Genomic DNA, 22,662 nt, shown 5'->3' on the forward strand with positions numbered 1-22,662 from the left:
GGTATTAATATGCTTACTTCAATTGTAATGTAACTCAGTTATCTATTTAAGTTCATCTATATGAATTCCAAATTTAAAGTTAGTAAAATTTAAATAAATCATAATGTGTGATTTATGAAAAGCCTCAAATTTACCTACTCAAATCTCTGTATGAATTCCAAACTTGCAATAACAGGATTGACATGATGTTATGCTTTAAGGTCAGGCTCTGGTTATTAATGACAAATAACTTTGTCAAGCTTGATAGTTCAACTTTGTTAACTGAATAATACTGTGTGGTACAATAATATTTGCTAGCTGAGGCCATTAATAGAGATTTTTGCGCTGACCTTCAACCCCAAACAACACTGCCAGAGAGAAATTGCAAGAGTTATTATAATATTAATTCAATTATATAAATAATTCATATATACCGGGCACAATAAAATCAGTTAATTATTAAAATTTACACCTAGAAAACGTACAGTAACAGGGTTGAAATTATGTGTTCCTTTAGGATCAGGCTTATTAATGACAAATTACTATTAGCACTCTGAAATGGAATTTTAAAAATACTAGAATTAGTCATTTAATAATATTTTTTCTTGACAACTAATCTGAATACAGAAGGCACACAGTCCCGTGGTGGTCTTGCAGTGTGTATGGAGGTTACAGCCCTGTTTCTTTTTAGAATAAAAAAAAATCCTGTGTTCTTAGAAAATACCCATCATCTCTTCAAAACCAGTCACATTCTGCATTCTAAGCCTACACAACATGCACAACCACACATCCTACAAAATGAGTGAATAAAACCGAAGTTGTGTGTTATGTGTGACACGCATCACTCTTGATTTGACTCTAAACACTTGTCAGTGCTGTCAGGGGTGTACTTACTCCCAGCCGTCAGAAAGAATCAGCACACTTCCTCTGGTCTGGGACTAACCTGGGCCATGTGTTCAGCAGTAATTCTTCCCCTCCAGAACGGGTAAATACCCTCTGCAGAACCCATATCAAATTCCAGGGAAACAAAGACAGCAAGTGCTGTGAGGGACAACTGCGCACTCGCAGCCATAATGAGCCATCTGTTCAGCCATGGCAATGCAAACCAAATGTCATCAAACTGTGCTCCTTCCCTTGCGCTTCCTCACCTCGCCTTCATGGCAGGTACACCGCACTCGTAGAGCATCACTAATGCTCGGCGTCACAGTTTACATCGGAGTTGAAATCAGTTTGTATCAGTGACAGACGATGTGATGCTGAATACTGCAGTGGGGCTACGAATAATGAACTAAAATACATCTTCAATTAAATATTTAATGCCAGCAACCATTATAGCGTACAGTACATTTGTATGTGAAGACACAAAACAGACATAAGGTGAAATGAAAAGGCAGACAGCATTCAAATAGACATCTGAAATACAGGATTTGAAGAAGCAGCGTTTTGCCAAAATAAGAGTATTTGTCCAGCATGTGACCAAATCATTTAATCTTAGTCTTCTGAGTAACTCCAGAATATACGATAGGCACCTTACTTGAACCATGCAAAATTGTGAATACATTCTGAAAAAAAAAAAAAGCATTTTGGTTTTTAAAAAGCAAATACATCTTACAGTAACGGGTCAAAATAAAACAGGCATCGTGTGTGAAAATGCAAAAGAAAGGCACATAAAATGTATAAAAAGGGGTTGACGAGCATAACAGGATTGAGAACTTCAGTTTTGCCCACTTGGAGATGAACATGATTTATTTTGGATTCCATATGCTCAGTGATTGTGGAGAAAAGAACAAGCGTCTCTTATTCTTGAGTGGTTGGGTTATTCTTCAGTGGACGGGGTCGTGTCTGACGGTGCCTGCTGGGTAACACTGTCCATCTCTGCAGGTTCAGAGCTCTCAGTTGATGGACTCTTCTCATGGGCGGCACCTTCTTCCTCTGCTTCTGTGTTAACACTCTCTTCAAAGCCAGGTCCTTCGGCCTGCGGACCGTCGCCGTCATAGATGATGTCCTCTGGGTTGGGCGCAGGAGGACAGAACTCCTCATCAGGGAGGATATGCTGAAACACGGATTCAGCCTGGAAATAAACAAAACCAACCTAAACCATCAAGAAACATCCCATAATTGAGCCTATAAAAAATATCTGACTATATATATATATATATATCTGAATATCCAATGACTGCTGGACTCACCAGTTTAATGGAGCAGTCGCTGCCCAGGCTGCCATCGGGACCGGTGCACACATGAACGTTGGTCGGCAGGGTGTAGCTGCTGCTGTCCAGGGCTGATGTGTCCCTCATGTTGAAGTACATGACCCACAGCACTGCCGGCTTGCTTCTCTCCTCTGCACCTGAATGTGATGTTAAAACAGTCATTTCTTTGCTGTCTTTAATGTCTTGACATGAGAAGGCTTTGCATTTCAGATGTCTTGCTCTTGATAATTCTGAAACATATTAAACCAAATCTGGGCCAGCTGTCTATTTTAAAGGTCATGACCAGGCCTAGACAGTATCTATGCACTTTTCCATTTTCCTGCACTGATTTTGAGGACCAGAATTTTATACGGGTAATGGAGCAGTCAAATGTTTTGTAATAATAATTATATAATTATATATTTGTTTTGTTTTTTATGATGATTATTTAATGTTCATGAAAGAAGTCTCTTCTGCTCACCAATGCTGCATTTTTAAAAAATAAAAAATACAGTAAAAACCTTCAATGTTTTCAAATGTGCGATTAAAGCTGAATTTTCTGCATCATTACTCCACCCTTCAGTGTCCCATGATCCTTCAGAAATCTTTCTAATATGCTTATTTGCTGCTCAAGATTTTTTTTATCATTATCAATGTGAAATTATTTTTGCTGCCTCATGTTATTGTGCAAACTGTGAAACACTAGCATTTTCAAAAAAAGAAAAAAGAAAAATAGAAACAAAAACTTTTATTCAGCATTTGTATTTCACAAAGAAATACAACATTAAACACATCAAAAGTTTTGATTGATGATTGAGCACCAATAATAACTGACAATAATGATTCACCAACATATCAGCATATTAGAATGATTTCTGAAGGATCATGTGACACTGAAGACAGAAGGAGTAATGATGCTGAACATTCTGCCTTGCATCACAGGAATAAACTAAATTTTAAAAATATAAAAGAAAACAGTTAACAGAAATTATAATAATATTTCAATATTAATGGTTTTTTTTTTACAGTATTTTTTATCAAATAAATCCAGCCTTGGTGAGCAGAAAAGACTTGTTTTAAAAACATTAAAACACTAGAGCATAATACATTATGCACATTAAATAATTTTCATTAAAAAAAATAAACTAAAATAAAATAATCAGGGCTGTGGAAAGTCTTTGAATGTGTGCACAGAAATATTTGAACCTAAAATTTATGAAAATGGGGGAGTTTAGATGTGAGGTGCTTCCATAAAAGAAGAGTATGTTTGTGATGCAACAAATGACAGCAAGATGACATGTTGGATATTAGAGCATAGAGCATTTCAGCACCACGGACAGCAGAAAGCATGAGTTGATGGGAACACCACAGACAGACTTTTTGACCACTGTAAAAAATGAAACTGCTAATTTTAGAGTTTACAAAACCTTAGTCTCAAAAACTAAAAAATGCTATTTTCTTGAAACTACATAAAAATCCTCGTCGGACCAACACAATTACCCCAAAGGTTGCTCCAACTAGTCAAACACAGTTATCTGAACAAAGAATTTCACACTGTTGGAACTTTAAGGCTTTATGGATCCCAGCATGCATTGCAGCATGAATAAATTATGCAGTAATCGTTATAACATTATTGTTTTGCCATTTTCTGACTTCATTTCAACTATTTTTGTTTTTGTTTTATCATTATTGTTAGTTATTTGTTGTACTGTGCTGTAAATAGCTCATCTTTTTAACATCTGTTGGTTGTCACCGTTCTTGAGGTTTGTGTGTCTGGTTATAAAGCCTAGAGTATGTTCAACCACTTAAATCCAATTCCTGGATATCTTAGTCTTGTAAGTTGTCTTACAAACAAAGGCAATGTTGTCTGCTTATTAGTTAACTTAGCCTTTCATGTTTGTCTTTTGTAAACAACATTTTTTTGATAATGTAGTGACTTTTTAGACATTCTTTTTTTTGTTCCAGGAAACAGAAAACATTAACTCAAGGACAGTAATTATTGTTTCAGCAGCTGTGACAAGAATTTTTCTATTACTAAAATAAAAAAAATCAGCATTGCATGAGCAAACAAATTTACACTGACTCAACAAAGTATCTTTATTGAGCAGAACAAAAAATCTATTGTTAAGAAATCTCAAAAGTCTTACTGCATCAAGTTGCCTAACTTTTTTAAAAGTATTCTCACATATTAATATCTTTTCTGAATGACCATATTCCCCTTAACCCTATCCAATACTTAAACATAACTACTACAACAAGTACCTTACTTACTATCAATACGCAGCAAATTAAGAGTTTACTGAGGGGAAACTCTTAGTTAATAGTGAACATGTTCGTACCAACACCACTTACGGCAGATTTATCACGAGATGAGAATGTTAGTATTTTGTTAGCGACTGCATGACATAGGTCACCTAATCTCTTTCTCTCCTTTGATGACATCTTAGACGAGATGGGCTCTATAGGACAACAGAAGAGAAGAGTCTCAAGAGTGTGTGCGCGTGTGTGTCACTGGTTCATTTAAAGCGTAAAGCTGTCGGTCTGTATCATTACCCTTTAAATACACGAGCCTCTGCCGCAAAAAGGTGGGAAAAGAAAGGCTAGAAAAAGCGAGAGGGAGAAGGTGTCAGTCTGAAATGTCAGAACGGTCATTACCCAAATGTCACACAATTATGACGCGTGTTCCTTTTCCTGCCCGGAGATTTGCTTAATTTGGAGAGGGGAGAGGTGTGGCGCCATCAATGTTTAACGCCATTTCAAATACACCACCCATCCTTCCCTCTGAATGCTGGCGGGTCACTGATTCACCAAACACTCAAGCCTTTAACTGAACACACACAGTCAAAGAGACTCTTCTATTAGAGGAAGAAAGCCATGAACATACATGACCAGCTAATATATGGACACAGAGAAACGGTTTTATACTGTATATGTATTGATATATAAAGTTATAATTAAGTTATTGATATCGGTTTTATTATTTGATTAGTATATTCATAATTGTACGTTATAATAATATCATATACACCACCATTCTAAGGTTGAGAATTTTTTTTAAAGAAAATAATACTTCAAAAGTCTATTGAAGTATGTATGGTTCGGTCAGTCGGTCACACTTTCTCTCACTCACTCATTCACTCACTCACTCACTCACTCACTCACTCACTCACTCACTCACACACACCCATACACACACACACCCACACACACACAAACACAGACGCACACGCACACCCAGATGTGACAAATGTCAGATTAGCATACAACAGCACTCTTGATGGCGGCTAACACATGTCTGAATGAGGACATTACACAGACTTCTACTGTTTTATATAAAGATAGTTATAGATTTTATAAGATAATCCCAACCCTTAACCTTACCCCTCACAGAAAACATTCTGCATTTTTACAAAAAAAATTTTTTTTTACAAATGAGGACATCCCCAAATGGTTTTTGGAGATCATATTGGTCACTAAAATATGGTTAAATAGGTACACACGCACATACGCACGCACACACACACACTGAACCAACGATGCTCTCTACAACTAAAAAAAAAAAAAGAACACTTACAATATCTTAAATTATGAAAATATTTTACATTAAGTAAGATGCAAGTGTTTTCCTGTACCAATCTCACTGTCATTATGAAAAGGTGTTGTGGGTGGTTACCAGGGCATTACTATGCAGGTATATAATAAGAAATTTTAAGTGCACTTTACTATGCAGTTGCTTAGGTGTTTTGAGAGGTGTTTATCACATTGCCTTGTGGTTGTGAAAAGTATGCCGACACTAAGGTGCTCAGAGTGGTGCAGAGTGCAAAATGAATCTCTTCCCACGCGATGGTCATGGCAAGAACATGCTAAGATTAGGCAGCGCAATGAGGATGTTATCTGATTGGCTTTGAGTAGACAGTGGGTGGAGTCCACCTATTTGTGGATTTTTGTCTTGAAATGTTTTGAAATCCACAAATGTACAGGAAGTGATTTACAGATAAATGCCAAAAAGAGTTGTGTTTGTGACATAAAAACATATTAGAAATTCTTTTTTTGTTATTTTTTCTAAAAATACATTTGCATTTGTATACATTATAAATTTATAATCTGAACAATTTAAAAGTTTCATAGATACAACCAATAACTATTTTTTTTTTATTAATAGTTTTATACTTTTTTACCTTCATTTTTAATTGGATTGTCAGTCATTCACAATGCTTCATGGGATTGTAGTTCTTCCCTTCATTAAAGTACACAGTGCTGCACTTTTGTCTGTTCATCTGATTTTCATTTACTTTTTGTTTCAAACCAAAGTTTGTTAATGGTGTGACTGTTCTCGTAGTTGGTTGGCTCGTTTGGTTCATGGCTCATAGCACTTTTAAAATCCCAATGAGGAAATGAATGGGTAAAAAAACGTAACTAAGCACAGCTGAAAAACTGGCTTGGGACTAATGTACTCTATGGCCACTAAGGTATTCAGAGACATAAGTGCAGTCGCTAAAATATTTGTAGTGTTGTTGTTTTAGTCTGCTGCAGTAAATAAGGTATCACATGTTTATGCTATACAGGGTTTCGGGATGTGTTCTGAGTGTTATGGGCTGTTCAAGTCAAAAACCCTGAATATAAGATGTAATAGCAAAGCAATCGGTTTCCTTTAATCTAGTCTCCATGCAGTCATATACAAGCCTTGATCTTTGTGAAGGGTTTAAAATCCCTTAGGAAATCTGCACTAGCTGTTGTTTATTTGTTCCATTTGGCTCCATCCTGATCCAAACAGACTCTCTCTCTTTCTCTCACACACACACACACACACACACACACACACACACACACACACACACACACACACACACACACACACACACACACACACACACACACACACACACACACACACACACACACACACACACACACACACACACACACACACACACAGCACTTTGACCATGGGAATGAATGAAGATCTACCCAGGTGACTTTGTCTCTCTGACCTGTTCTGGCCCACTGCTCTTCTTATCTAGTGATTCATCCTCAAGACCTCTGCCAGTATTTGTTCTGACATTTTAATTAAAATAGTACTAGCTCATTCCTGTGATAAAAAGGCAGTGTGTCGCCCAGCAGGGCCCCATGTCCCACACCCTCCGCTGTGCTGGCCAGGCACCTGAGCACACAAGCTAACACACATATAAAGAATCAATTTTAACATTTCTATTTTCTTGAACCACAGAAGTACTTAAATTCACAACAAGAATCAACAGAAAAAGGTAATGCTCTAAAGGAGAGTATGTGCATGATGGAGGAGTGATAAAGGTGTGTTGAGATGCCGGCTGATAGAGGGAGATTGAGTTTGTTGGATGGAATGAGGAGAGTTGGCCTAGATGACCTTGATCTTACTGCAATCAAACAAGACATTCATCCCTCCATCACACATCTGGAGTCAAGACACTGTTATTACACAAATTATGATAAATTGGTCAATTTTAGGAACTGTCAACTATGACATGAAGCTGTTGGTAAGGACCAGTATCAGGAAATGAAATCAAGTCAAGCTTCAAACTACTCACAATTTAAAGTAGCTAAACTAGTCATAATGTACAGGAATTATTATATAGCCAAGTACGATTAGCACATAACAAAGGCTGCAGTTTAATTACATATATGCGCTGCATGTTTCAGAGTGAAGCATGGACAGTTTTTATTTCTTTTACATTATCCAATGTTTTCAGTGTCTCAGAGCAGTAAATGCTGCTCCTCACAAACTCCTCTCAGCATGTAACATCAATAATTTTTTATCTTTCCTAAATAATCATGTTTTATTTTACATTGAAATGTTACAAAAATATTTCTTAATTAATTTTTTTTTACTAATAATATTAATAACAATCAAATTTATATATTAGTTATTTAGTTACATTTACATTTATTCATTTAGCAGACGCTTTTATCCAAAGTGACTTACAAATGAGGACAGTGGAAGCAATCAAAAACAACAAAAAGAGTAATGATATATAAGTGCTATAACAATCTTAGTTTAACACAGTACACGTAGCATGGGCTTTTAAATAATATAATAAATAAAAAGAAAACAGATAGAATAAATAAATAGTTATTTAGTTAATTATCAGACACTTTTTATCCAATGTGGCTTACAAATGAGGACAATAGAAGCAATAGAGATTATTCTGTCATCATTTATTCACCCTTATGTAATCTCAAATCTGAACTGACTGTTGGTATCAAAGCTGTTTTGGTTACCAGTGACTTTTATTGCATTATAGTTTATGTTAGGCCACTGTAGTCTAAACATTCATGTGTAATAAATTTTATGTTTAATAAAATAAAATATAGCTTTTTAAAGCTACTATTTGTAATGTCTACTTGATACTTTCTCATTTAACTGAATAATATCTTTAAATAATCTTTTGTGGGTATTTTCAAAGCCAAATTTATTTTAATCACCGCACCATGTAATTAATTAGATTAAAAATTTTAATTGGCTGACAGCCCTAATATAGTATGTATGTATATATATATATATATATACAGTACAGACCAAAAGTTTGGAAACATTACTATTTTTAATGTTTTTGAAAGAAGTTTCTTCTGCTCATCAAGCCTGCATTTATTTGATCAAAAATACAGAAAAAAAATGTAATATTGTGATATATTATTACAATTTAAAATAATTGTTTTTAAATTTATTAAACTTTAAATTATAATTTATTTCTGTGATGCAAAGCTGAATTTTTAGGATTATTATCACATGATCCTTTAGAAATCAATCTTATATGATGATTCATTATCAAAGTTGGAAACAGTTCTGCTGCTTAATATTTTTTCAGAACATGTGATACTTTTTTAAGATACTTTGATGAATAAAAAGAAGAAAAAAAAAAAAGAAGCTATGTTTTTAAAATATAAATATTTTGTAATAACAATATACACTACTGGTCAGTAATTTGGGGTCAGTAATTTTTTTTTCTTTCTTTTTTTTAAATAAAATCAATACTTTTATTCAGCAAGGATGTGTTAAAATTGATAAAAAGTGATAGTAAAGAAAATATATTATTAGAATATATTATTAGAAATTTTATTTTTATTTTGAATAAATGCAGTTCTTTTTAACCTTTTATTCATCAAATATATTAGACAGCAGAACTGTTTCCAACACTCATAATAAATCAGAATATTAGAATGATTTCTAAATGATCATGTGATAGACTGGATGTTACATGTGACACTGAAGGCTGGAGTAATGATGCTGAAAATTCAGCTTTGCATCACAGGAATAAATTATTTTTTTTAAAGTATATTCAAATAGAAAACTATTATTTTTAGTTGTAATAATATTTCACAATAATACTGTTTTTTTCTGTATTTTGGCTCAAATAAATGCAGGCTTGATGAGCAGAAGAAACATCTTTTCAAAAACATTAAAAATAGTAATGTTTCCAAACTTTTGGTCTGTACTATATATATATATATATATATATATATATATATATATAAATCAATCATTGCAATCCAAACTCACTATATGAATTCACCCTAATAATCTGAAGGTAATGTGAGGTCATATGTGACAGGTGGTGCTCAGATTCACTCTGAAGGAGCCAAGCGGACCCTGACAGAGCATAATGGGAATCAATGGGAGCAGCGCCTGGCCCCTGCCTGCCACACCACCATCAATATCAATCACTGTTATCGCCAATAACGTCTCTGTGTAAGCCCTTCGCTGAATGTCACAGCAATACCAGATCTTTCTTTTTAAAGAGAGGAAGAGATGATCTCTCTTTGACGTGAGGTTAGTTAAGTATTGTTAGCACTTAGCAGCATGTATAGTGGATCTGGATGTGCAATCGGAGGCTGATGCACAGAAGGACTGAAGATGTTAATGGGTTTAAATGATGGGGAGTTTTAACTAGAAGTGAAGGAGCTGGGTCAGGTCTTACCTTCTGAAGGTTCCTCTCCAGGAACGGTGGAAATGTGAAACAACTCAGATACAACTGGAGCAAGATCTTCCTGGGCTGTACCAGATGATGAACAGGTCAAGTGGACCAAATCTGATGAAATAAGATCACAACAGACCATTTAGGGCAATTGAGGGTACATACTTTTTATTTTTGGTTTCATATGGTTCACTTTTATACCATTTCTGAGAGTTTAAATCATCTAAAATGTATAAGAATGCTTGGTGGTGAACACTGTAACCATTATTATTTAAATAAATGGCAAAATAAACATAATAAATTAAATACGAATTGAACAAATAAAGAAAATGCATAGATAACAAAAAGATTAGAAAAGCACGTTTAAAAAAAAAAAAAATTTTAAGCAAGCAAGCCATTAGTAAAGGTCTAAAAGGGACTAGTTTATTAATTTTAGGAATAGAATTTTAATTGAGAGTGCTAGAGTTAGAGGGTCAAATAAAGATGATGAAGAGATGTTTTTAGCTGATTCTTAAAGATATATAATATATCTCTCTCACAATTCTGACTTTTTCCCCCTCAGAATTATGATATATAATCAGAGGAAAAAAAGGTCTGAATTGAATTTGTGTACCCAAAACATACTAAAAATAAACTTGCAATTCTAAGAAAAAAGGTTAAAGATGTTTATATCTCACAACTCTAAGTTTTCTTCTCTTATATAAAAAAAAGGAAACATTTTAACAGGGAAAAAAAATCTTAATTGTTAAAAGTCATAATGAACTTTTATTTTGTTTATTTTTTTTCTAACATTTGGTGGAAACTATCTTCCCTAAGCTCAAATCTCAAGCTGCACTAGGCAAGGTTTCAAAGCATGCTTTACTGGCAAAAACTTGTTTAAATAAGTATGACAAACTTGGCCAACAATCTGACAAGAACTACAGTAAGGCTCTGACTTTCCATGAAAGTATCCCTTAAAGTAATGCAGAGGGGCAAAAAAGAAACGGGCACCGAAACTCAAAACAACAAATCTCAATCCTCATAAAGGTCTGAGAAGTTCTACTAGTGGGATTTGTGGAAATGTCCTGGGTAATCCCAAGAGTTCACACACCACTTCCAGGCTTATCATTACTTCTCCATTGATCCTTCCTGCGGTCTGTGGTACAATACTGTATGTGTGTGTGTGAGGATCAAAGAGAACAAATCCAGTGCAGGAGGCTCAGGGCGGCACACTGGCTCCGTGTCACACCATGGAGAGGTGCACATATGCAGGCATCTCCAGTGGGACAGGAGGTGCAGCTTCGCTAAAGGCTCTAAAGACACACGGGACACTACCGAGTTTTGAAAAAGATTCTCGCCACAGACAGAAACACTCCAGGGGAGGATTTTAAAAGTCCTGGATAGTTGAAAGTGAACACTTTTGCAGTAGAGGTGGATTCATAATATACCCATTTATGGGCATATATATTCTATATAGAGTCTTGAAGAAAAAACTATGCTTTTTTCCCCTGTTGTATTTGAGTGGACACTTTAACATGAACATCCATCATCCTACAGTATACATGAAATGCATGGAAGAATTCTGAACTTATGAAAATGCATAATTTGAAGTAGCACAAACGAGTAGTAGCAAATAATTAAATAAAATAAAAATTATATTTAATCTGCATAATCAACATGACGCAACATTTATAATCATTTTAATTCTAAAACATGTTTTAAACTGATGTGAATGTGGATTATTCATTAAGAGCAAAAGGAATCAATCAATTCAAATATATTTTTTTAATGTATTAATTCAAAACATTTAAATAAGTTAATTCCAAAATTGACAAATAAATGCACCTATTTAAAACTACTTTAAAAAAATGTATGCTTAAAAGTGTAAAGTAATAAACTGCAACATAAAAATGTAATATTGCACTTTTAACAAGCATTACAAAAATATTTTATTTTCATCATATAACAATCAAAACTTTTAAAATAATATATTTCTCACAATACTAAATACACTTTCATGTTAGATGGATTATTGTACTTGCATTAATATTTAACTACATTAATGAATTCCATATACAGTTGTAAATGTCTATTGTCAGTTTGAAGTGATTTATTATTTAACAGATACAAAGTTATTATACTATAACTTCAAGAGTTTTTTTTATTTCACTCATTTTTTTCAATCATTTTCAATAAGAATTATCATTAAATATGAATAAATGGATTATTTATATTTTTAAGTGGCCTTCATACACTGATATCCTTTGGTTCAAACTGAGTAATGTCAGGCGAAATGCTGTATGATGAAAGTATAAAGCAAACAAATGCGGTCTATCCTGCATATGAAATATGTATTTCTAATGTTAAAATACTAATACTTTATATACTTAGAACTCGCACCCAGTGTAATGAGATGGGGCTGAATCTGAGGTTAAGTTTGGGGCAAGACGACCAATAACAATTCTGCAATTGTGTTTGGTGCTGCCAGTGGCCCAAAAATCACACACTTCACCTGCAAAGTCTATAATCAATAGTCGTGGTGTTGCTTGGAGCCCTCCTCGAGAACACATCTAACATCCCCAGCAGCGTAACTAAAACAGTCTTGTCATAAGTGGTTAATGATAAATAAAGAGCATCTTCTCCTGTGAACGCATGTCTGTCACGGTCATCATCATCCGTTGATTGCGAGGGATGCTCTCAGGTAGAAGTGCATTACTTAAAGAGGAACGACTACGATCCATCTCCCTGTGGGACCGGGCTATAGCAAAGCAAAGCTTCCTATCATTTCCCCTGAACTCAATTCCCAGAGAGAGGAAGAGGAGTTCCGCTGATTAAGCTTTTCATTCCCCCGTGAGGACAGAGTCAGTCACTGGGGCCCTCCACCATCTCCACCTGATCTACCCCTTCACTATGATTGATAGCAGAGTAGGGCCAGTGGAACAAACAGAATAACTTTCATAAATAACAATGGAGTTAATGATGGAGTCATCGGTGTGGTGGGCGGTGAACGGAGTGTTTTGAAGGACAGTTTTGACATTTTTGTGTTCTGAGATGATCAGTGTCCATCACTGTTATCATTTTAATAACTAATAAACTAATAGTTTAAAATCAGCATTTTGTAAGAAGCGTTTATATGCACTACTGGTCAAAAGTGTATAAAAAAAGTACCTTATGCTCACCAAGACATTTACATTTACTTTATCAAAATACAGTAAGAACAGTAATATTGTGAAATATTGCTACAATTTAAAATAACTGTTTACTCCAGTCTTCAATGTCACATGATCCTTCAGAAATCATTCTAATATTGTATGATGATTTGCTCGAGAAACTTAACATTGAAACAGTTTTTGCTGCTTAATAATTTTGTGTAAACCATAGTAAAAAAAATTCAGGATTCTTTGAACAGAAAAAAAAGACATTTATTTGAAAAAGAAATCTTTTGTATCATTATAAAAGTTTACTTGATCATTTTAATGAACCCTGCTGAATAAAAGTACACATTTCTGTATCTTTTCCCCTGAAATCTTATTTGCCTAAACTTCCCAATGGTTGTGTATCAAAGTTTCCACAAAAGCAAAAACTTTTTTTAACATTGACAAGAATAAGAAATCAAGCAAAATCAGCAGCATATCAGAATGATTTCTGAAGGATCATGTGACACTGAAGACTGGAGAACTGCTGCTGTTTTGATCACTGGAATAATTTTCATTTCAAAATATATTCAAATAGAAAACGTTTTTTACAGTTTAACATTATAAATAGTAATAATATATTACAATATTTTTACCCTATTTTTGATCAAATAAATGCAGCTTTGGTGAGCAAAAATACACTCGCACGCAAGCACGCAGACACACACACAAACGTGTGTATGTGTGCATGTGTGTGTGTGTGTGTGAGTGTGTTGCATGAGTGTGTGTGTGTGTGTGTGTGTACATATTGGAACTGGCAAAAGGAAGAATTGCAAATTGTTTGGAAATCATTGTTACACTTGCAACATGCATTGACCATATGATTATGGTAACTATATAACTGATGTGTGATCATGGCATGTATGTATTGTGGTGGATGTGTAACTCACAGGTGCCAGGCATGCAGGTCATGGAGGAGGAACAAAGCTCCACCATCCTCACAGCTGGTGCAGAAGATTCCAGAGGAGGAATCGTCACCAATGAGATCTGCCATTAAAACAGGAAATACACTATCTTAGAATTTACATAAAACATATGACTGAAATGCCGATCCTTCCTGGCACTACAAACATAGTGCAGAATCTACAGCAAAATCACAAACCAATTTTATTTTGCCCATGTTGTAAGCTTGTTGAGTAAATACTGGCATAGATGATAATGCAAATAAGGCAGAGCTAAACCGATATAATCCAATTATGTTTTCATACAGTGCTTTGGTTAAACTATGTTAAAACTGCTTTTTAATCAAGTCCAAGTGCGCCAACTATGCCAACAAAAAAAATAGTGAAAGAGGAAGAGAAAGCATTGACCGAATGCTCGTTTGGCGACTGTCATTCCAAAGGACGAATGGCTAATTAAAACCAGCCTGAATATTTAATTAAGTTTTGTCACACATAGTCATGTAATATTCCATTTCCACACTGTGTCAAGACACTGATATTAATTTCTGTTCGTTGAGGCTAATGAGCATAAATTACACCCACTTTTCCTTCCTCCCCTGATCTGCTTTGAATATTCAAGCATGAATTCCTGATGGAGAGCAAATTGGGCTGAGATTCAGAAGGCATGTGACCACTCCACTTCTTTTCCTGGACTCTGGTGGACAGCACTCAAATTAGCCTAAGAGGATGCTTGCGTGTCACCATCCACTCTCGCATCAGAAAGATTTATTTATCCAATTCTAAACCAGTAACAGCAAACAGAATTACTGTCCTTTCATTGAACTGGTTATTTTTTCCTCTGGTAATTCACTTTAGAATGCTACGCTTGAGAACGGGACGTCAAAACTATTGAAATGATCCCACAAATCGGCTCTGATGTTTTGTTGCATCTATGCCTGCTGGATCTTGGACATGTCCCAAGAATCCATCCAAATGTGATATGCAGCATAAAAAAGATGTAATGCAATACAAGTTGAAAAGCAACAGTGCAACGCAGGCAAAAAACGTGCTTCACAAACACACGCACAGCAGAGATGGGTCAATGCCCTTTAAACGTGCATGTGAATTATGCAAAAAAAAAGAGGAAAGAAAGAAACAAACAAAAGAAAAGGAACGAACAAATAAGAACTAATGAAAGAAAGGAGAAAAACATACATAAGATCAAATAAAAGCATGAAAGAATGAACAAACAAAAGAATAAACGAAAGAAAGGAAAAAACAAAACAAAAATCAAACTAAACAACAAGCTGAAAAACAAATAAAAGTACGAACAAAAACAAGAATTAGCAAACAAAAGCATACAAATTGAAATAAAAACAAAAGAAGGTACAAACAACTGAAAGAATTAACAGCCAAATTAAAGAAATGAAAGAAAGGAAGCTTTATACCTGCTGATCAGATTCTGAAGGTAGTACAGATCTATCTGTGATGAGCACTGCTCGAGATATCTGCCTGTGAAGATGGAAAAAAAAACTTTGAAAAGACTAGGAAAAAGAAGAGAACATACTGTATATTATGAAGGAGATTATCAAAAAAGAGAAAATTCAAAATGACCCTAAATCACAATTTACAGTAATTGAAATGAATAGCTGACCCAAAAATGAAAATTCTGTCATCATTTACTCAGCCTTTTGTCATTTTCAAACACATACGACTTTCTTGTTTTTGGAAACAACAAAAGAGGTTTTAAAAAATGTTGTTGTTGCTCTTGCCAGTGGATGTTGAGCTTTCAAATCTTTGTTTCAGCATATACAAACTTGGTATGTGTCCAAACATTAGAACAGAAGAAGAACCGAGTTTTAGAAAAATGAGAACCGAAAAGGCAATTGTGACTTAGGGTCGTCACACAAAGACAACTAAGAATATATATGATATTATATATATGATATGGACCACTTTTTTAATGATTTTATGGTGCTTTTATAGATTTTGTCACCATTTACTTTCATTATATGGAAATTATTCAAAATTCTCATTTTGCATTTCACAAAGAAGTCATTATGCATGTTAGCAAAAACATATGTATGTTATAATTATAATTAATGTTAAAAAAAAAACATTTAAAAAGTTATTTTGCTTATATTGGAGGTATAAAGTGTTTTTATTTTAATAGTATTAAATATATAAGAAAGTGCAAGTGAAATGCCAACACTGTAGTGCTTTAGCTCTTCATTATAACAGCTGGATGGGATGATCGATATCTGTTTTTCATGATACAAATGACAGTTTGTCAGTAATTACAGTTATGAATACTAATTTCATTTTAGTGGGCTATTATGAGCTTACCTGTAAGCTGTGCTCTGTCTTTGTTCATCTCTGATGTACGAATCTTCAACCACAAAATGACTGCAGCTGATCTTCTGACCACGTGTATCAATCACAGCTTTAACTCTATGAATTATGAATACAGAAGATGCATCAGGACAAGGAAAAACTGCAAGCCCATCTTTACCCAAAAAACCTGCTTTAATCACAAAAGGGTCAAGAGATGGTCAGATTATGATTTGAAGATAAAATATTAAAAGACTAGAGCATCATATATTAGCTGTCTCATCCTTCATGGGTCAGGTGGTTACTTCTAAAAACTCTTTTTATAAAGAGAAGTGGCCTAACATTGCATATGCATTACTATAGGAATAAAGTGGTGCTTTGGCATTTTTGTAAGTCAAAATGTCATAATTTTGCATTGTTGGAATAAATCAGATTTTAAGCAATTTTTATTTGCATGTTTATTGCACGTCAGTTTGCCACTTAATATCAAAATGTAAAATTTGGGTCCCAAAACAAAACCAGACATCAACCACTGGCTTAGGGTACAGGTTTGACCTTTTCTCCTTTAATCTCTGCAATGGAGAAGGAAAAGAGCGAGTGAGAGAGAAAAAGGAGGAACAGAGGAGAATATGTTGGCTTGTTATGTCAAGAGTTATAAATGTGCTTTATAGGGCTCATTATCCAAACTAATGGGCTGGGGGTGACATCCTTGAAATGGACTTTCACAACACAATAAAGGGGCAAGAGAGCGTCTCCCCGCCTGACGAAAAGTCAGGCCTCAGAATAATCCTCCCCCCAATGCCCAGACTGACTGCAGGACAGATCTGTTTATGTAAATGAAGATTTATTTACTCTGAGGAACTAGCAGAGGAAGTGGAGGGCTTCCAATCAATCCTCAGCCAATGGGGTGAAAGAAAGCAATATGGGACACATTTCACACACCTGAGGGCATCAGTAGCAGGTCGCTTTTGCTCACAGGTAGCTGCTTCTGAGTCAAGCGAAGCAACTACCTATTTACGTAAATGACTGCAGGGCTATGTCTAAAAGCATTTCTGGCCAATTAACAATTTCGGTCAATATTTCATTCTATGATGTACAAACATTTCCAAATAACTCCAACATTTGTTTTAATGTGTATATATTGTTAATTATGTGATTTCAGTTTCGATTGTATAATTTCAAAAATTATATATTACAAAAATCCTTCTTATAACTTAAAATAATTCATTAGGTTTTTAAATTTGCATTAAAATGAATTTAAACCTAATGGAAGGTGAATATATTTTTTTTTACAAGTGCACAAGTTTCTTCTGTCAGGGTGCATAAAACACTGAAATAGTGCTAATGATTCCATTTCACTTGCAACCAAGGCCAGCGTTGGCTTTGTAGATCATCATAAACATTCATAAATCGCCTTCATAAGCCACGTCAGTGGCCTCTGAACCAATCAGCGTGATAACCTTGCACCCAACGATGCATGCGTTCAAACTCATTTGAATTTTATATACTTCTCTGCAAATGTGGTTTTGTGTAGGCTAAACAGATCATATGCTGAATGACACCATGACAGATATTACAAGCAATTACAAGCATTTCTGTTGAAGTGTTAAATGAACTTGGACAAATGAATTCGGACACGTGATTGAGTTGCCTGTCGAGGTGGTAACAAACTGGACAGCGCTGGACCGTCCTCCACATGGAGTGGCAGGTGGGATTTGAGGGTCTGTTATCCTCTGCTGCATTATTAATCTACCCTTTTCAGCTTTATGTCTGTAATATGAGCAGACATAGGGCGGTAATTTATGATGCCAGGGAAATTAAAATCATTGTTCAGCCTGCCAGACACCTTGCCAGCTTTTTTCTTCACCTTCATGAAACTTTTTCCATTGATGATGTATGGCGCTAACCTCCAGCACAGGGCTGACTCCACACGGGGTGCCACTAGTGGAGGGCATGGACGGTCCGCGCTACATTCTAGGCGATGCTTTATAGACTGAGCCCAGGGTCTGACGGACACTTTGGTTTGGAGCTCTGCCAGCTCCCATCCCAGCCCTGGTCAGCTGAGTCTGGCTCCAATCCAATATGGATGAAAGAATTCGCCTTGAAACTTCTAAGTGCTCCAGTTATATTGGGGTTCTTGTATTTTAGGGCATCGGTGGCAATCAGGAAGAACGTACAGTAAATTATCAATTAAGGTCATCTTGGCTGTATTTTGTATGCTATGTTAAGTTTTGAGGAATAGTTCTTGCTGGGCCGCTCAAGTAGAACTGACAGTAGGGACAGCATCAGGGACAGATGCCACATATCAAAACTGACCTCCGTCAGATGACCTACTAAAAGAGTGAATAAACATCTAAAAAAAAGTATGTTGGGAAAACAAATTATTAAAGTTATCCGCTTGGTTCAAGAATAAATGTTACCATTTAATATGTTAATATGTCAACTACCTGTCATATGCAATACATACACATACACACACACACACACACACACACACATATATATACATATACATACACACACACACACATACACAGACATATACAGTGGGTATTAGGGATGGGACGGTATGAAAATTTAATATCACGATTATAGTGACTAAAATTATCACGATTATCAATATTATCACGGTTTTGTTGAAACGAGATGAAAGTGTTCAAAATAGTTGATGCTCACAATGAAAACATTTCAGCAAGTTTTATATTTAATAATCAACAAACAACTAATAAAACAAGCAACTCTATGCACTTAATTTAAAGAAAGATTACATTCTGTGGCATTTCCTTCCTTACAATGAAAAGTGTAGAAGCATAGAAAAGCATAGAAAAGTCACTGACTTTCGCCATTCCTTCTCGAAAAAAAACAAAAAAACATTGTGCACTGCGCTTGCGTCAGACTGTTGCTGGCTGGACATGATTTAATAGTGAGTTATTAAAACCGCGATAATCAAACACGGTTTTAATGATAATTCATTTTTAAACGATATTACTAACCTTCAGCACATTTTATCACGGTTATCAATAAAACCGGTTATCGTCCCATCCCTAGTGGGTATGGAAAGTATTCAGACCCCCTTAAATGTTTCACTCTTTGTTAGATCTGGCCAGATCTGTGCCTTGCCACAGTTCTGTCTCTGAGCTCTTCAGGCAGTTCCTTTGACCTCATGATTCTCTTTGCTCTGAAATGAACTGTGAGCTGTAAGGTCTTATATAGACAGGTGTGTGGCTTTCAGCCACAGCTGGACTCAATGAAGGTGCAGAACCATCTCAAGAATGATCAGAAGAAATGGACAGCACCTGAGTTAAATATATGAGTGTCACAGCAAAGAGTCTGAATACTTAGGACCATGTGATATTTCAGTTTTTCTTTTTTAATAAATCTACAAAAATGTTTTTCTGTCAATATGGGGTACTATGTGTACATTAATGAGGAAAAAAAGGAACTTAAATGATTTTAGCAAATGGCTGCAATATAACAAAGAGTGAAAAATTTTAGGGGGTCTGAATACTTTCCGTACCCACTGTACACACACACTCTATAAAATCTAATTTATTTCTCAAAAAGTTGACCAGGTTAGTGAATGGTTACTGATACACATTTTATATTTGATTCTCACAAGCTTTTGTTTGGAATCAATTCAGTTTTCCATTTGATTTGATTAATTTTGATTTGATTTTATGCAATTTTCTTTTAATTCTGAGTAATATTTCAGTTATAATGTTGAAATATGAACCAAATCCTTTTTCGGCTACTGCTGTAAATTATATAAGCAATCTTTGTATTTAATATTAATTATAATATATCATTACTACTAGATTTTAATAGTATTTTAAAAATTAACAACATGACCCACAATTAACTGCTATTTATTTACCAGATGAATATATCGAAAAAATCTGATATTTAAAAAGTTTTGATTTTACGTTTTAGATTTAGTTTAAAATAAAGGGTCAAACGATAGTGGATTTTACCAATAGCTAGGTTGGACCATAATGGCCAGTACCAATTAATCAATCAATAGATTTTAAAAACGATACCAAATGAAAACTAAAATTGCGAGAGAGAAAAAAACACTCTTTGAGAAGTGGTGCCTCTCTAATAAAGTCACCAGTTTTGAGCAGTTGCAGGAACTTATCTTATTGGAGGAGTTTAAGAATTGTGCACCTGAAACTGTAGTTGTCCATTTGAATGAACAAAAGGTAAGCACGCTCTCTGAAGCTGCTGTGGTAGCAGACGAGTTTGTGCTCACCCATAAGACAGTATTTCCATCTTCACGTCAGTCCAAACGTCAGTTTAATACTGAACAGGCGGAGAGGGAAACTTCCAGTGTTTTGAGGGAGATGGCAGAAAAAGTTTGTAAAGCTGATGCAAAACGCTCCAGTAACAAACGTGTTTGTTTCTACTGTTTGGATCCAGGCCACTTGATAATGGATTGTAAAGCATGGAAACAGAAAAATGCTGCTGGGAAATCTAAAAGTGTAGCTTTTGCTCAGGCTGTCTCAATCCCGAAAAACTGTTCAGTGTCGGCTGATGGTACTGGGTATGAACCCTTTCTTTTTAAGGGTTCGGTTTCCCTTGGTACTGACTCTCTGGGTAAGCCTATCTCAATTCTGAGGGACACAGGAGCAACACAGTCATTTATTTTAGCAGATGCTTTGCCATTTTCTGCTGATACGTACTCTGGTACTGATGTGTTGGTGCGTGGAATTGAGTTAGGATGTGTGAGGGTCCCAGTGCATGTGGTTTATCTTAAGTCTGATCTAGTTACAGGTGTGGTTCCTCTTGGGGTGCGAACTGAGCTGCCTGTGGATGGGGTAAGCCTTATCTTGGGGAATGACTTGGCAGGCGGTAAGGTTTTTCCTTCTCCGGTTGTTGTTGATACGCCAGAGATATCGCCTGACTCTGATGTTGCGATTTGTTTCCCTTCCGTGTTTCCAGCGTGTGCAGTAACTCGTGCTCAGGCACGGAAGTGGGAAGAGACAGTGAATCTTGCTGACTCATTTTTGAATCCAGAAAAAAATCCTTTGGAGTGTACTCTATCTATTAAACCACAATTAGTCCCTAATGATTCTGTGAAGTCAGGTTTAAAAGCAACAGCTCTGAGATTTGAAAGAGAACACTTAATTGCTGCTCAAAGATCTGATCAATCTCTAGCACCCTGCCTTGAAGCTGCTGTTCAGTTAGAGGACTCGTACGATACTAGAATAGCTTTTATTTGGGAAGATGATGTCCTAATGCGTCGCTGGAAGCCACATGATGTTGATGATGCTTTAGCTGTCTGTCAGATTGTTTTGCCTTCTGATTATCGTTCTGAGGTATTGCAGCTTGCCCATGAGCATCCACTCTCTGGCCATCTCGGCGTTAACAAAACCTACAAGCGCATTTGTCAATACTTCTTTTGGCCTGGATTAAAGTCTAGTGTTTCCAAATTCTGCAAGAGTTGCCATGTTTGCCAAATCGCGGGTAAGCCGAATCAGACTTTACCTTCTGCTCCCCTCCATCCGATTCCAGTAGTGGGTGAGCCGTTTGAACGGTTGATTATGGATTGTGTCGGGCCGTTACCAAAATCAAAATCAGGGCATCAATATGTTTTGACTTTGATGTGTGCTGCAACTTGGTTCCCAGAAGCTGTTCCGCTCCGTACTCTTAAAGCCCAGGCGATAGTGAAGGAAATTGTTAAGTTCTGCTCAATGTTTGGATTGCCTAAAGTTATCCAAACCGATCAAGGTACTAACTTCACGTTCAAAGTGTTCGCTCAAGTGTTAAGAGAGTTAGGAGTTGATCATAAACTATCCAGCGCATACCATCCAGAGTCCCAGGGTGCGCTGGAACGCTTTCACCAAACTCTAAAATCAATGCTACGTGCATATTGTCTCAGTACTGGCAAAGACTGGGTTGAGGGTTTGCCGTTGTTAATGTTCGCAGCTAGAGAGACTGTGCAGGAGTCATTAGGTTTCAGCCCTGCGGAACTTGTTTTTGGGCACACTGTTCGGGGACCCTTGAAACTGCTAAGTGAGCAGTTATTATCAAAAAAGAAAGTGTCTAGTAATGTATTGGACTACGTAAGTGATTTTCGTGAACGTCTCCATAAGGCTTGTGATGTAGCAAAAGCTCATCTGATAACTGCACAATCTAAGATGAAATTGCGCTTTGACAAGAG

The 22,662-nt window shown here is 35.8% G+C and overlaps 1 protein-coding gene across 1 annotated transcript in view; it reads right to left on the bottom strand.

The window, feature by feature from the left end:
• Positions 1-1,277: 1,277 nt before the first annotated feature.
• The window catches only part of LOC132117463 (rab proteins geranylgeranyltransferase component A 2-like), a 61,575-nt gene continuing 40,190 nt past the window's right edge, over positions 1,278-22,662 (bottom strand). Inside the window, exons 10-15 of the mRNA XM_059526762.1 lie at positions 16,518-16,622; positions 15,620-15,683; positions 14,181-14,277; positions 10,121-10,231; positions 2,169-2,326; positions 1,278-2,050 (exon numbers count right to left, since the gene is read on the bottom strand). Coding sequence (XP_059382745.1) covers positions 1,796-2,050; positions 2,169-2,326; positions 10,121-10,231; positions 14,181-14,277; positions 15,620-15,683; positions 16,518-16,622 — 790 coding nt within the window. The 3' untranslated portion in view covers positions 1,278-1,795. The remainder of the gene's footprint in view (positions 2,051-2,168; positions 2,327-10,120; positions 10,232-14,180; positions 14,278-15,619; positions 15,684-16,517; positions 16,623-22,662) is intronic.

Source organism: Carassius carassius, chromosome 36 (genome assembly GCF_963082965.1).
Source record: "Carassius carassius chromosome 36, fCarCar2.1, whole genome shotgun sequence".
Lineage (NCBI taxonomy): Eukaryota > Metazoa > Chordata > Actinopteri > Cypriniformes > Cyprinidae > Carassius > Carassius carassius.